Source organism: Elephas maximus, chromosome 20 (assembly GCF_024166365.1).
Source record: "Elephas maximus indicus isolate mEleMax1 chromosome 20, mEleMax1 primary haplotype, whole genome shotgun sequence".
NCBI classification, from domain to species: domain Eukaryota; kingdom Metazoa; phylum Chordata; class Mammalia; order Proboscidea; family Elephantidae; genus Elephas; species Elephas maximus.
In genome coordinates, this window is record NC_064838.1 from 52,778,610 (window position 1) to 52,794,456 (window position 15,847).

Sequence of the window (15,847 nt, forward strand, 5' to 3'; positions counted from 1 at the left end):
GATCGGGAACCGATGGTACTGAAGGAAGAAGTCCAAGCTGCTCTGAAGGCATTGGTGAAAAACAAGGCTCCAGGAATTGATGGAATATCAATTAGATGTTTCAACAAACAGATGCAGCGCTGGAGGTGCTCACTCGTCTATGCCAAGAAATATGGAGGACACCTTCCTGGCCAACTGAGTGGAAGAGATCCATATTTATGCCTATTCCCAAGAAAGGTGATCCAACCGAATGTGGAAATTATAGAACGATATCATTAATATCACACGCAAGCAAAATTTTGCTGAAGATCATTCAAAAACGGCTGCAGCAGTATATCAACAGGGAACTGCCAGGAATTCAGGCTGGTTTCAGAAGAGGACATGGAACCAGGGATATCATTGCTGAAGTCAGATGAATCCTGGCTGAAAGCAAAGAATACCAGAAGGATGTCTACCTGTGTTTTATTGACTATGCAAAAGGCATTCGACCGTGTGGATCATAACAAACTATGGATAACATTGTGAAGAATGGGAATTCCAGAACACTTAATTGTGCTCATGAAGAATCTTTACATAGATCAAGAGGCGGTTGTTCGGACAGAACAAGGGGATACTGATTGGTTTAAAGTCAGGAAAGGTGTGCGTCAGGGCTGTATTCTTTCACCATACCTATTTAATTTGTATGCTCAGCAAATAATCCGAGAAGCTAGACTATATGAAGAAGAACGGGGCATTAGGATTGGAGGAAGACTCATTAACAACCTGTGTTATGCAGATGACACACCCTTGCTTGCTGAAAGTGAAGAGGACTTGAAGCACTTACTAATGAAGATCAAAGACCACAGCCTTCAGTATGGATTGCACCTCAACATAAAGAAAACAAAAATCCTTAAACTGGATCAAGGAGCAACATCATGAGAAACAGAGAAAAGACTGAATTTGTCAAGGATTTCATTTTACTTGGATCCACAATCAACAGCCATGGAAGCAGCAGTCAAGAATTCAAAAGACTTATTGCATTGGGCAAATCTGCTGCAAAGGACCTCTTCAAAGTGTTGAAGAGCAAAGAGGTCACCTTGAAGACTAAGATGCACCTGACCCAAGCCATGGTATTTTCAATCGCGTCATATGCATGTAAAAGCTGGACAAGGAATAAGGAAGACGGAAGAAGAGTTGACGCCTTTGAATTGTGGTGTTGGCCAAGAATACTGAATATACCGTGTACTGCCAAAAGAACGAACAAATCTGTATTGGAAGAAGTGCAGCCAGAATGCTCCTTAAGGCAAGTATAACGAGACAGCATTTTACATACTTTGGACATGTTGTCAGAAGGGATCAGTCCCTGCAGAAGGACATCATGCTTGGCAGGGTACAGGGTCAGCAGAAAAGAGGAAGACCCTCAACGAGGTAGATTGACACAGTGGCTGCAACAATGGGGTCAAGCATAACAAAGGATGGTGCAGGACCAGGCAGTGTTTCGTTCTGTTGTGCATAAGGTTGCTATGAGTCGGAAGCAACTCGATAGCAGCAAACAACATCATTCTGTGCTGAGAACCTCTACCTGAAGCCTTCTCAGAAAATTCTGATTCCTATTAGAAAGACAGGCTCCCCTCTGAGTTTTTGAACAAATGATCCCTCACTGAAGGCTGCTCACCTGGAGGGGAGCCTCCACCACAGTTCAGCAGACTGAGCACAGGCACATCCCGCATAGTGCTCAGACATTTCCACCTGGCCGAGGACAGAAAGAGAATGAAGAGCAAACCATGCCTCTCATTCTGCATTATTTATTTCTCATGTTAGAGAGCACATGTTAAGTCCAGCCAGAACACAGTAGGCATACAGCTGTGGCTATAGTTACATCACACTAAGGAAATAGCTTTTCATATCGCATTTCAACTGCAGTAACACCATTCTGGAAAAAAGATTTCCCCTTGAGGCAAAGCTGTCTCTCCATGAGGGTTTCAGAGGCAGTTTCTCAAAGTTTTTTGTTTTTTTTTTAAAGCAACCCCTTGATGCAAGGAGTGTCTCCCAGCTCCAGGAAGAGGAAGCATGGCCAAAGGCATGGGGGTTTAAAGTTGCACTTCAGAGAGAAAGATTTCTCAACATTTCATGTGACATCAAAGTGACTGTCCCTTTGGACAAGTACCAGCCACAGTTGGCACTGAAAGTTCCCGTAGCTCAGGGCAGTGTCTACATTTTGACTCTGGTTTCACTGTTCTTGGTGGCAAGCAATGCCTTCAAGGCACCAGCACCAAAGTGTTTTAAGTACTAGCTAAGCATACCTTTCCATGCTTTTAAGTCCACGTGGCACACTTTCTATAATGGCCCAGGCATTCAAGGGAAAAGGAACAGGTATTGCACTCGAATCCACAATGACACAAGGTAGTTGGAGAAACATGGTGGAGGGGCGCTCTACCAGGCCCCACCTATCATCAGCTCCCTTCCAGACCTGCTGCTGCTCTTCACAGAAACTCAAGAACTGCACAACAGTGTCAACAGCAGTACACTGCATGGGAGTCAATACACATAATTGACATAGCCATGGTTAAGACTGTGTGTCAACTTGGCTGGGCCATGATTCTCAGTGGTTTGGCAGTCATATGATGTTGTGATCACATCCATGACGGGATCTGCTGTGAGTAGCCAATCAGTTGAAAGGGAGCTTCGTTGGGTGTGTAGCCTTCATCAAGTATGTGGACATTCTGGCAAGGCTCATGGTTTTGCTCACTCTGGATCCTGCAGCTGGCTCCCCTTTGTCTGACCTCTGGTTCTTGGGACTCGAGCCAGAACCTTACCTGCGGTCTTGCCTGCCGATCTTGGGATTCATCGATCTTTGCAGCCTGTGAGCAACACCCCTGCTTTCTGACCTGCCAGTCTTGGGTTCATCAGCCCCTGCAGCAATGTTAATCAGGAGAAGCCTCTAGCACGACCCACGGACTTGGGACATTCTAATCTCTCCAACCACATGAGCCATTTCCTTAATAAATACGTACATATTTATACATTTTACTGGTTTTGCTTCTCTAGAGAACCCAGCCTAAGATGTTTGGTGCCAAGAGTGGTTCTAGAGAAACAAAATTGTAAGGATGAGTTTTCTAAATTGGTTCTCAAGTCCAGTGAAAGATGCTGATGGCTCAGCTTCCAGCAGTAAAAAGGGCACTGCTAATCTATGGCATGAGGTGGCAATACAAATACGCAAAATATCACCAAAAATCAGGTAGTGGTGAAAGGCGAGGCTCTGGGTGAACACGTGTGATACCTTTCCACAGTTTTGTCATAACAAGAAGTATAAGGGAGCTGGTTGGTTGGTCCTACTTTCACTAGACAAACTGGTGAAAGAGATGAGGTCAGGGCTTCAAAGTAAAACTCAAGTGCCACATAAACAACCTTAAAGTTTTTACTTGTGCCTTGAAAAGAATGCCTGATTTCTTGTAGAAACAGAGCTGATAGTGCCCAAAACCAAACCAAGTCTTATTGTAAAAGTGGCTAAATTACAACATCAACTCAATTGCCAATCCTGAGAGGTGTCTGAAGTTAAAGTGAAGGCATTGACTGGGAAGAAATGGGATCCCGAAACTTGGGATGGAGACATATGGACCGATAATCAGGAAGCTGCAGACACTGAGCCCCTAAACTCCATTGAATCATTCCTGCCAACAGAACTAGCCCTCTCACTCCCATCTGAAGAGTTTATTCCATATTTGTCTGCTAAACTACCCTCCCCAGTAAAATCATTAGCCCCTCCACCCCCATCTAATGAGATCAAACCAGCTGCATCTAAAGACCCTTTGAGTCATCATTGCCTGGGGCATCACCTGAGGCAGATGCTAGAGGGAGACAATACTGAATGTGCTCAAAACACTTCCCCACCTATTTTGGCTTCTATACCTATAACTAGACTTAAGACCCAGCAAGCCTTAAAAGGTGAAGTATAAAGTGTGATCCAGGAGGAGGTACACTACACGCCAAAAGAACTGTTTGACTTTTCTAGTATGTGCAGACAGAAGTTAAAGGAATATGTATGGGAATAGATATTACGGGTGTGAGATAATGGCAAAAGGAACATAAAAATGGATCAGTTTACTGACATGGGCCCACTAAGCACAGATTCTTCATTCAATGTTTCAGCTCGGAAGTTAGGAAGGGATCTAATAGTTTATTTGGTTGGGTCGCTGAAGCATGGGTTACACAGTGGCTTACGCTAAATCAAGTTGAAGTACCAGACCTGTCTTGGTATACTGTAGAGGAAGGCATCACTTGAAAGTGGACAGTGGCAGCACTACAGCCCCTTTCTGGGACCTCCCTGAAGGACATTGGTGAAGGGAAATCCTCCCAATGGGCAGAACTTCGAGCAGGGCACCTGGTTGTTCACTTTGCTTAGAAGGAGAAACAGCTAGATGTATGATTGTATATTGATTCATGGGCTGCGGCCAATGGTTTAGCTGGATGGCCTGGGACTTGGAAGGTACATGATTGGAAAATTGGAGACAAGGAGGTATGTGGAAGAGGTATGTGGATAGATCTCTCTGAATAGGCCAAAGAACTGAAGATACCTGTCTCATGTGAATGCTCAACAAAGGTGACCTCAGCAGAGAAGGATTTTAACAATCAAATGGATGGGATGACGTATCTGGAAACCAGTCTTCTTTCCCCAGCCACACCCATCAGTGCCCAGTGGGCTCATAAACAAACTGGACATGGTGGCAGAGATGAAGGTTATGCATGGGCTCAGCAACATGGACTTCCACTCACCAAGGCTTATGATTTAGCTGCAACCACTGCTGAGTGCCCAATCTGCCAGCAGCAGAGACCAACAATGAGTGCCTGATATGGCACCATCCCTCAAGGTGATCAGCCAGCAACCTGGTGCAAATTGATTACATTGGACTGCATCCATCATGGAAAGGGGAGCTTTTTGTTCTTACTGGAATAGACACTTACTCTGGATATGGATTTGCCTTCCCTGCATGCAACGCTTTTGCCAAAACTACCATCCGTGAACTCGCATAATGCTTTATCCACTGTCATGGTATCCTACACAGCATTGCCTCGGATCAAGGGACTGACTTCACAGCAGAAGAAGAATTCCACGCTCATGGAATTCACTGGTCTTACCATGTTCCCCATCATCCTGAAGCAGCTGGCTTGACAGAACAATGGCATGGCCTCCTAAAGACACAATTACAGCGCCAGCTAGATGCAGATACCTTGCAGGTTTGGGGCAATGTTCCCCAGGGGGCTGTATATGCTCTAAACCAGCGTCCAATATATGGTGCTGTTCCTCCTATAGCTGGGATTCATGGGTCAAGGAATCAAGGGGAGGAAATGGGACTGGCACCACTCACTATTACCCCCTAGTGACCCACTCGCAAGATTTTTGTCTCCTGTTCCTGCGATGTTATGCTCTGCAGGTCTAGAGGTCTTAGTTCCAAAGGCAGAAATGCTCCCACCTGGAGACACATCACTGATTCCATTGAACTGAAAACTAAGAATGCCACCTGGCCATTTTGGGCTCCTTATGGCTCTGGATCAACAGGAAAAGAAGGGAGTTACCATACTGGCTGATGTGATTGATCCTGATTACCAAGAGGAAACCGGATTGCTATTACATAATGAAGGTAAAGAAGAGTATGTCTGGAATGCAGGAGATCCCTTAGGACATCTCTTGGTACTACCATGCCCTGTGTTTAAAAACAGTGGAAAGCTACAGCAACCCAATTGTGACATGACCACTAATGGCCCAGACCCTTCAGGAATGAAGGTTGGGGTCACCCCACCAGACAAAGAACCACCACCAGCTGACGTGATTCCTAAGGGCAAAGGGAATACAGAATGCATGGTGGAAGAAGGTAGTTCTAAATACCAGCTACGACCACGAGACCAGTTGCAGAAACAAGGACTGTAATTGTTATGAGTATTTCTGCTTTGTATGTGTGCTTCAAATAATTTTTGTTTTCTTCTCTTATAAAATATGAGATGTAAACATAGCTAGTGCATTTTTGGTTGTATTGTGTTCGTTGTATCATGTTAGGTGTATGTATGACTTTATAATTGTCTTTATTCAGAGATTATGCATGGTTTAAGGAGATGTGCACAGGTGCCAGACTGACAAGGGGGGCTGTGATGATTAAGATTATGTGTCAACTTGGCTGGGCCATGATTCTCAGTGGTTTGGCAGTCATATAATGTTGTGATCGCACCCATGATGTGATCTGCTGTGAGTAGCCAATCAGTTGAAAGGGAGTTTCCTTGCGTGTGTGGCCGGCATGGAAAATGTGGACATTCTGGCAAGGCTCACAGCTTTTGCTCACTCTGGATCCTGCAGCTGGCTCCTATTCCTCTGACCTCTGGTTTTTGGGACTTGAGCTAACAGCTTACCTGCGGTCTTGTCTACTGCTCTTGGGATTCATCGACCTTTGCAGCCTGTAAGCAACAACCCTGCTCTCTGAACTGCCTGCTATGGATCATCAACTTGACTAAGCCACGGTTCCCAGAATTATGTGATTCCCCATCAGTTAGTCTTCTGATGTGATTTTCCTATGTGTTGTAAATCCTATTACTATGATGTTAATGAGGTGGGATTAGCAGCATTTATGTTAATGAGGCAGGACTCAATTTATAAGATTAGGTTGTTTTAAGCCAATCTCTTTTGAGATATAAAAGAGAGAAGCCAGCAGAGAGACATGGAGACCTCATACCACCAAGACAGCAGTGCTGGCAGCAGAGTGCGTCCTTTGGACCCAGGGTTCCTGCACCTGAAAAGCTCCTAGACCAGGGGAAAACTGATGACAAGGACCTTCCTCCAGAGCCAACAGAGAGAAAGCATTCTCCTGGAGCCGATGCCCTGCATTTGGACTTCTAGCCTACTAGACTGTGAGAAAACAAACTTCTGTTTGTTGAAGACATCCACTTGTGGTATTTCTGTTATAGCAGCACTAGATAACTAAGACATTGCCAATCTTGGGTTTGCCAGCCCCTGCAGCTATGTGAATCAGTAGAAGCTTCCAGCCTGACCCCCGGACTTGGAATATTCCAGTCGCTACAACTGCGTGAGCCATTTCCTTATACAAAGCTCTCTCTATGTATTTATACACTTCACTGATTTTGCTTCTCTAAAGAACCCAGCCTAAGACAGACATGCCGGTAACAGTTTTCCAAACACACTTCTCTCATAATAAAATAATTTTAATAAAAACAATTTAAAGGAAGTGTCAAAAGCTGAGTGTAAAATCAAATCTGTAAACTCTATCGAAGTTCAAAGGTTCTCTTGAAGAATCATCCCTGTTTAAAAAAAAAAAAGCAAACATTTTAGCAATTACATGATGTCTGTTAAGGCAGAAACGTTAGGAGTTATAGTCAGTTGCCTGGTAAACTATACACCTGCTTTTCACTGAAGAACAGTCGTAGGAGTCTGGTATAAGTAAGAGCTAAAGCCATAATCCCTACAGAAGCATACATTTTCAAGATCTTCCGTCAACTCCTGCCTCTGCCCCTGTAATACAAGTGTTCTATTTCACAGCACCCAGCCTCTTAACAGTGCCGCCAACGGGGAATTCTCTACTTAGCAAGGCAGTTAGAAATTCCATATAATTGACCAAGTATTGGCCACCTTTACTGTTAAGGTTTCCTTTCTCTTTATATCAGCAGCTTAGACTGTCAAATAGCCTATGGCCAAGGGCAGGTTACCCAATAAGCAAGGTAAGCACAGGCTTACTGGTGCTTACTTAGTAATCTGCAGTGAATAGCTTTACATTTTTTCACATCAAAGATTCTGCTTCTAGGTATGGCTGGCCTCTGTCTCTCTCCAAACCCATAGAACCTTGTTACAGAATCAAATGCTCTGTTCAAATTTACAGTTCCTGACAGGGACAGATTACTCAGTAAGCAAGGTAAGTACAGGCTGACTTGTGCTTACTGATCTGTAGCAATGGGGTAAAAACCATGTGAAATTGTTTACTACAAATTAGTAAGTATACACAAGTCAGCCCATATATACCTTCCTTATCGGGTAATCTGACCTAGATTCTCATACCCACTCAAATACTTAAGGTTAAGGCCAAGTGGCTTATCAACCAAGGCAGAAGGGAAAACATGCCAATCATGTGATCATGCAGATCAGACCAGCACAGTAAGAGGCCAGCAGATAGGTGGTGAAAGGTATGCAGGATTCAGGGAGGCCTGCCTACCCGAAGGAAACCCTGGTGGTGTAGTGGTTAAGAGCTACGGCTGTTAACCAAAAGGTCAGCAATTCAAATTCACCAGGAGCTCCTTGGAAACCTATGGGGCAGTTCTATTCTGTCACATAGGGTCACTATGAGTTGGAATCAACTCAACAGCAATGGGTTGGGTTTGGTTTGGTTTTGGTTTACCTAACCGAAAGGAGCCCTGGTGGTGCAATGGTTTGCTTCCATAAAGATTACAGCCTCAGAAACCCTGTGGGGCAGCTCTATTCTGCTCTATTGGATGGGTATGAGTTGGAATCAACTCATGGCAATAGGTTTACCAGCCTGAGCCTTGGGGCAAGAACTCGTTTTACCTGTGGTTGGACCCCCAATTGTGGAGCCACACCCATAAACCTGGTTCTCCTTTCAGAGCCCACAGATTCCTGACCGACACCCCAAACCCCTTCTGATAGATACCCTCCCCAGCAGAATATGCTGTTCTGCTGACACCATCCTATCAGGTCACCTTAACAGGGCTTTATACGACCCACCGCACTGCCCATATAGTCACTCCACGTCACAAATCTACAGACCTTGTCACTATAAAGACAAATATTCAAAGTCTGTTCAATAATTGTTCAGATTTTGAAGGATTTCAGAATAAGCAGCAATTAACATACAAATTTTATTTTATAAGCAATATCAGGTTTGAATCACTACAACTGATGAAAACATGAGGTTTGGCAAAAATGACAAATGCCATAACGTCACCCCGTCCCCTTCTTCAAGATCTCCCAAGATTATGACCAAGTAAAATAAAGAAGGTCTAAGAATCTAGTTCCCCTAGAACTGATCAGACTGGCACCTGCATGTACGATCAGGAAATGAGGCAACAGTACAAATCAGCTGAGAAAACAAACTACCCAGTGCCTGGTGCCCTCCCCTTCTTGAGGCCCCCAAAGCAGGGCAGATAGGTGCAATGTAACCTGGAGGAGGTGTCCTCTTCCCTCACCCTCCTCAGCAAGGGGTACCTGTCCCTCATCTGACACCCACAGTGACTTTGCCACTCTCATTCTCTGGCAGATAAAAATTTTCCGCACTAAACTTCCTTGTAATCCTACTATATTATCACCATTTAAAATCAATAATAATAAATATCACTTACATTGCCAGGTTCAGTCATGATTTATTGATGGGAATTTCAATTCCATGATTTCAGAGTCAGGGGAGCTGCTTCCACTTCTGTCACTGTAGGTGTCCCTGTAGAATTCAGATGGTTAAGTCATCATCTCCCACCCAAGGCTCACTTTACTTCCCTGATTTTGTAACCACCATTACTTAGGGCCCTTGTCTGTACACAGCAGGATTAGAAAGACTCCTTACTGCATTACACATTTAGCATGAGGCTGGAGAGGGATTTCCTTCTAATTACTGAAGACACACCATCAATTTAAACTTTAGTCATGATGCCCCAGTCATCAAATCAGAGAAAGTAACTGGTGTCTGATAAAGGTGGCAATGGGGTGTGATCCGCCCCCCAACATTGACCACAGGGTCCTACTGCCAAATGTGATCAGTTCAGCATCGCCGGAACCCAGATGCTGCAGGAGGGGGACCTGGCCACTAAGCTGGGGCGGCAGAGGCAGCACAGCAGCAGCCTGAGCAAACCCTAGGAAAGGGAATGTATGCGTAGATGTGAGGAGGAGCACAGGGCATGCCGCCCAAGGACCCTCGGCAGGAAAGACGCCCTGGTTCCCATGGCTTTTCTCAATAATAACCATGTGATGCCTCATCACAATGGGTTAGTGACCACCTAAAGGACTGAAATGAGCCCTCACGGCACAGCGGTTAAGCAAGAGCCTGGCTGCTAAACGAAAGGTCGGCGGTTCCAACCCATCAGCTGCTCCACAGGAGAAAGATGTGGCAGTCTGCTTCCATAAAGCTTAACAGTCTTAGAAACCCTACAAGGCAGTTATACCCTGTCCTATACGGTTGCTATGAGTTGGAACTGACTCGGTGGCAACAATTTGGTTTTTGGTCTTTAAAGGACTGGAGAAGATGAGAAATTGGTGACTGGGGGACCAGTGAACCCACCTGGGTGAGAGCCAACAGCCATTCTGGAGGTAATGTGGGAGCCTCCCTACAGAGGCCAGGAGAAGGCCCAAGTAGGGTGGGGAAGGCTTGATAGGTCTGGGCAGGAACTTAGGGTAGTACTGAACCCCAACAAAAAAAGGATGATCTGAAACAGAAATTCACAAGAAACAGCTCCCTTATGAATGTTAGAGACGGTAAAGAGGATGAAAAAAAATCGCGTTAAATATTCCTATTTCCATCAACCCTAACTTATTAAAAAATAATTTAGTCGTAGGCAAAAAGCAACCCCAAAACATGAGAGATTTATGACCTTTCCTCCAACAGAAGGGTCTCCTCTCCTGGCTCTTGATCCCTGCTTCCCTAGCTCCCATGACTTCCAAAAGACTGGGTCATGCATTTCCTGTAAGATCTGAAAGGGCTTTAATACCAAGTCCAAGTATCATTTGAGAACAAGGAACTGAGACCTAGAGATTAAACAGCTGCCCAAGGAAAACCATGGTACAAAGATGAACCTCCCAGGGTTCCAGATACATTGTCCACCAAGGCTCTTCCTAATTCTGTGAGGTCATGGCAACACCTTGCATTCTTCTACTTTCCCACATGCCAAGAAACTAAATTTTCCATTAAATACAACTACCCAAGTAATCACCTTCCAACTCCACAATTTCCAACTCTCTCCTTCCACATCCTGGCCAACAAACTTCAAGCCTTGCTCTTCCAAAAGCTTTTTTTTTAAAAAAATAATTTTTATTGTGCTTCAAGTGAAAGTTTACAAATCAAGTCAGTCTCTCACACAAAAACCCATATACACCTTGCTACACACTCCCAATTACTCTCCCCATAATGAGACAGCCTGCTCTCTCCCTCCACTCTCTCTTTTCATGTCCTTTTCACCAGCTTCTAACCCCCTCCACCCTCTCATCCTCCCTCCAGGCAGGAGATGCCAACATAGTTTCAAGTGTCCACCTGATCCAAGAAGCTCACTCCTCACCAGCATCCGTCTCCAACCCATTGTCCAGTCCAATCCATGTCTGAAGAGTTGGATTTGGGACTGGTTCCTGTCCTGGGCCAACAGAAGGTCTGGGGGCCATGACCACTGGGGTCCTTCCAGTCTCAGTCAGACCATTAAGTCTGGTCTTATGAGAATTTGGGGTCTGCATCCCACTGCTCTCCTGCTCTCTCAGGTGTTCTCTGTTGTGTTCCCTGTCAGGGCAGTCATCGGTTGTAGCCGGGCACCATCTAGTTCTTCTGGTCTCAGGATGATGTAGTCTCTGGTTCATGTTGCCCTTTCTGTCTCTTGGGCTCGTAATCGCCTTGTGTCCTTGGTGTTCTTCATTCTCCTTTGATCCAGGTGGGTTGAGACCAATTGATGCATCTTAGATGGCTGCTTGCTAGCATTTAAGACCCCAGACGCCACTCTTCAAAGTGGGATGTAGAATGTTTTCTTAATAGATTTTATTATGCCAGTTGACTTAGATGTCCCCTGAAACCATGGTCCCCAGACCCCTGCCCCTGCTACACTGGCCTTCAAAGCATTCAGTTTATTCAGGAAACTTCTCTGCTTTTGGTTTAGTCCAATTGTGCTGACCTCCCCTGTATTATGTGCTGTCTTTCCCTTCACCTAAAGTAGTTCTTATCTACTATGTAATTAGTGAATACCCCTCTCCCACCTTCCCTCCCTCCCCCCTCTTGTAACCACAAAAGGATGTTTTCTTCTCAGTTTAAACTATTTCTCAAGTTCTTATAATACTGGTCTTATACGATATTTGTCCTTTTGCAACTGACTAATTTCACTTAGCACAATGCCTTCCAGGTTCCTCCATGTTATGAAATGTTTCACAGATTCCTCACTGTTCTTTATCGATGTGTAGTATTCCATTGTGTGAATATACCATAATTTATTTATCCATTCATCCATTGATGGGCACCTTGGTTGCTTCCAGCTTTTTGCTATTGTAAACAGTGCTGCAATAAACATGGGTGTGCATACATCTGTTCGTGTAAAGGCTCTTATTTCTCTAGGGTATATTCCAAGGAGTGGGATTGCTGGATCATATGGTAGTTCTATTTCTAGCTTTTTAAGGAAGTGCCAAATCGATTTCCAAAGTGGTTGTACCATTTGACATTCCCACCAGCAGTGCAGAAGTGTTCCAATCTCTCCACAGCCTCTCCAACATTTATTATTTTGTGTTTTTTGGATTAATGCCAGCCTTGTTGGAGTGAGATGAAATCTCATTGTAGTTTTGATCTGCATTTCTCTAATGGCTAATGATCGTGAACATTTCCTCATGTATCTTTTAGCTACCTGAATGTCTTCTTTAGTGAAGTGTCTATTCATATCTTTTGCCTCTTCCAAATACTTTTTCAAGACTGGATTTACCTGTTGAAGCATGAAAGATAATTCTTCTGGTCTCTCAGCTGTGATTCCAGAGTAACAGAAAGGAGAACATTTTAAAGGTCACAGGCTCAAATCTTCACCTCAAATCTGTGGCGGTGCCTCTCCTCCCTGAATTCTGGATCTCCATAGAGTTTTCCTGGCAAACAAGCATCTGATGTAAGGAACTCTCATTTCACCACATAATGTGTTCACGACCACACCCTGCTCCCAGTTTCCATTTCATCATCTATACTGCCAGGCTTATGAAGGTAGTTCTGTGATTCTCCTACCAACCACGTTCACCAGCTTTTAACAGCACAATTTAGACTATTCTCGGGCTACCGACTTTTTCTGAGCCCTCCAAGGAAAATCATAACAGATGCAGACTTTTCCCACCACCCTCAAACACACGATCAGTGAAGTACACAGCACTATTCTACTGCAAACTGCCATGGAAAACAAATCAGAATGTACCAAAAGGCCGAAGCCCTGAGAGTGAACAGGGAAAGGAAGACATTTTAAGAGCTACACAGAAGACGCTCAGGGCCAGCACCGTGCGGTTCAAGCCACAGTGCCTCACAGCATCGAAGGTGACTGGTGGCTGTGGGTGAGCAAGCTCTGCATTTGCAAACGGGCTGGTTTACTGACTCATTCGCAGCCACCTGGTGAGATCCCCAAACCACAGAACATTGGAGTTGAAAATTTCAAGACTTGAAGATCATCTACTCAAGTGATTCTCAAAGTTTGCTGCTATGAAACCCCCAGTCAGACACAGGGGTGCTATTGCTAACAGATTAAAGGTGGAATTTTCCCAGCCGGCAAGTAAAAAAATCCCAGCTAATAGAGTATTTTTCTTAAATATTTCCCTCGTTCAATTTTCTCTAAATCTTTAGCACCTATTAGTAATTTGTTACAATAAAATCTATTTAGATTGAGGATGGCGCAGGACTGGGCAGTGTTTTGTTCTGTTGTACATAGGGTCGCTATAAGTCGCAACTGACTCGGTGGCACCTAAAAACATTTAGATCAAACCGTATGAAACTGCCGTTTTTGTGGGATGAACATGGTCAAATATCAGCAATTCCACACAGGTCAACCTAACAGTATAATAAAGTAACAGATTCTAATGGACTGAACCCAACTGCCTCATTGCAGTGAGTGGTCCATAAGCAAGGTGCCCAGGTCCCTGTGTGCATAGCCAGTGACGTTTCCCAGACCCACACTGCTTCTTTGGCTGTCATAGTGCATTCTGAAAGAGCAAGAATAGGAGTGGAATAAATAGAACTTTAAAAGCAAGAACAAAACCAAAAAAGCCAGCCTGGTCTTTCAGAGCCATGGCACCACCCGAGTCCCAGGTGTGCTGAGCCGAAGACCCAGGTTGGCACGAGGCAGCTCTTACTCATGACTGAGTTCTTGGTCTGGAACACGGTTCTCCTCTTGCCCAGCCTCATGGTTCCGCCCATCTGCCCAGGATTGTGTTTGGGCATGTCTATGACCTGAAGGTGTTCAGAAAACAAACATGGAATGCCCAAACTCTACTTGTTATGAGACAGACTGCCTTGTGGAATGAACTAAGCCAGTGAGTAGGTTCTATTTCCCAGCCTTTCCTTATAAGAGCTGCTTTGTCACAGGGTAAAGCACCCCTATTATCATGTTAAACCTTTTGTTGGGTAGGAGTTTTACACTTCAGCCTATCCTTAGGGTCTGCAGGACTGGACACAGCTCCCTCCTCTAGCCATTCCCATTCCCACCTCCAGCACTGTGGATCACTACTGCGGCTAGAGAGCACATTCCAGTGAAGACTAATACAAGAGAGTGTGTCTGAGACTAACCAGTGATCAGCTACCTTTGAGTCTATTCTGACTCATGGTTATTCCATGTGTTTCAGAATAGAACTAAACTCCATAGGGTTTTCAATGGCTGATTTTTTGGAAGTGGATTGCCAGGTCCAAGGTACCTCTGGGTGGACCTGAACCACCAACCTTTCAGTTAGCAGCCGTGCACGTTAACCGCTCGGGGACTCCAGTATAACACTATATGTTATACCATGACATGTCTGTCTCCCCCACCAGACGATGAGCTGCTCTAAGGCAAGAATGTTCATCTCTGGTCCGCTGTGTCAGGAGCAGGGCTAGCTGTCAGCAGGAGCTTGGCAGGCGACTGTGAAATGAATGACTGAGGGAGTGGGTCGCCGTGGCATTCCAGCAGTGACGCCTCAGCTCAGCTCACAGGGCACCACTCCTCTGAGCACTGCTGGCCTCAAGGACCTTCCCTGTGCCCTGGCTCCCCACTCCCGCAAGGCTCCACACTTCAACACCTGTGCCCTTCTTCTTCACGTAATGGCCTGGTCTTTGTAACCTAACTATATCAATAAGTGAGGAGTGGGTATATATACGTGTTTCATATCAATATTATTATAAAGTGCTCCTAGGAGCTGAGAGGACCTGGGGTGGATAAGTATTTTAAACAGGAATCCCCTGCAGCTGGCTATGGCGGTACCTGTCTTAAAATTTTCTGTGGCAAATTGGGAAGATTACTAAAGAATTACATAATGAAAAATAGAAGTTTTTCCTGTCCAGTAAACCTAAAAGAGCAAACCTCAGGGTTCTCTGGGATGGACTGAAGTGGTCTCACTTCCTGTTTCTAACCATCCATCCCTTTCATAAAAGGCCCTTCCACACCTTCTAAGTTGTACTGAGATTTGAACACTTGACTCACCACCAGGTGACTTGTCTTAGAGTCAAACTCTGTAGAATTGGCATCTGAAAAATCAAAGTACCTGTGTTACAAACAAAGCTGTTTATTTAATAGTTTCATTCCTAAGCTCTAAACTGCAACTGCCCTCCTCAGTTTAAAGTCATTCAATGATTAAAACAGAACCTAGGGACAGCATTTTTTAAGACTTGAAATAATCAGCACGCCAACTCCAGTCAATTTTTCTATTCAACCTGTAACTCTCTGGGAAGTCGAGCGGTACAAAATGGGGACACCAAACCCAGTGGCATAACCCAATAATCTTTATTTAGAGAATGCATCTTTGTGACAGTTCTTATATTACTGTCTTAATTTTTTCACTTTTTGTTTCAAGACTCTCTCTCCAAGATGGGCAAGTGCTATTTCATCTCCATTTCTTTCATCCTCAGCATCTAATACATTGCCTTATTCACTTGCCTTGCTCAATAGCGAAATCAGAAACTAACTGATTTCAAAACCCAAATAGCCTTTCTATCCTTCA

General features: G+C 44.6%; 1 protein-coding gene across 1 annotated transcript in view; it reads right to left on the reverse strand.

Annotated features, from left to right (window-relative positions):
- Positions 1 to 9,310: 9,310 nt before the first annotated feature.
- LOC126063825 (CTP synthase 1-like) overlaps positions 9,311 to 15,847 on the reverse strand; it is a 100,531-nt gene continuing 93,994 nt past the window's right edge. The window contains exon 18 of the mRNA XM_049862220.1: positions 9,311 to 9,401. Coding sequence (XP_049718177.1) covers positions 9,317 to 9,401 — 85 coding nt within the window. The 3' untranslated portion in view covers positions 9,311 to 9,316. The remainder of the gene's footprint in view (positions 9,402 to 15,847) is intronic.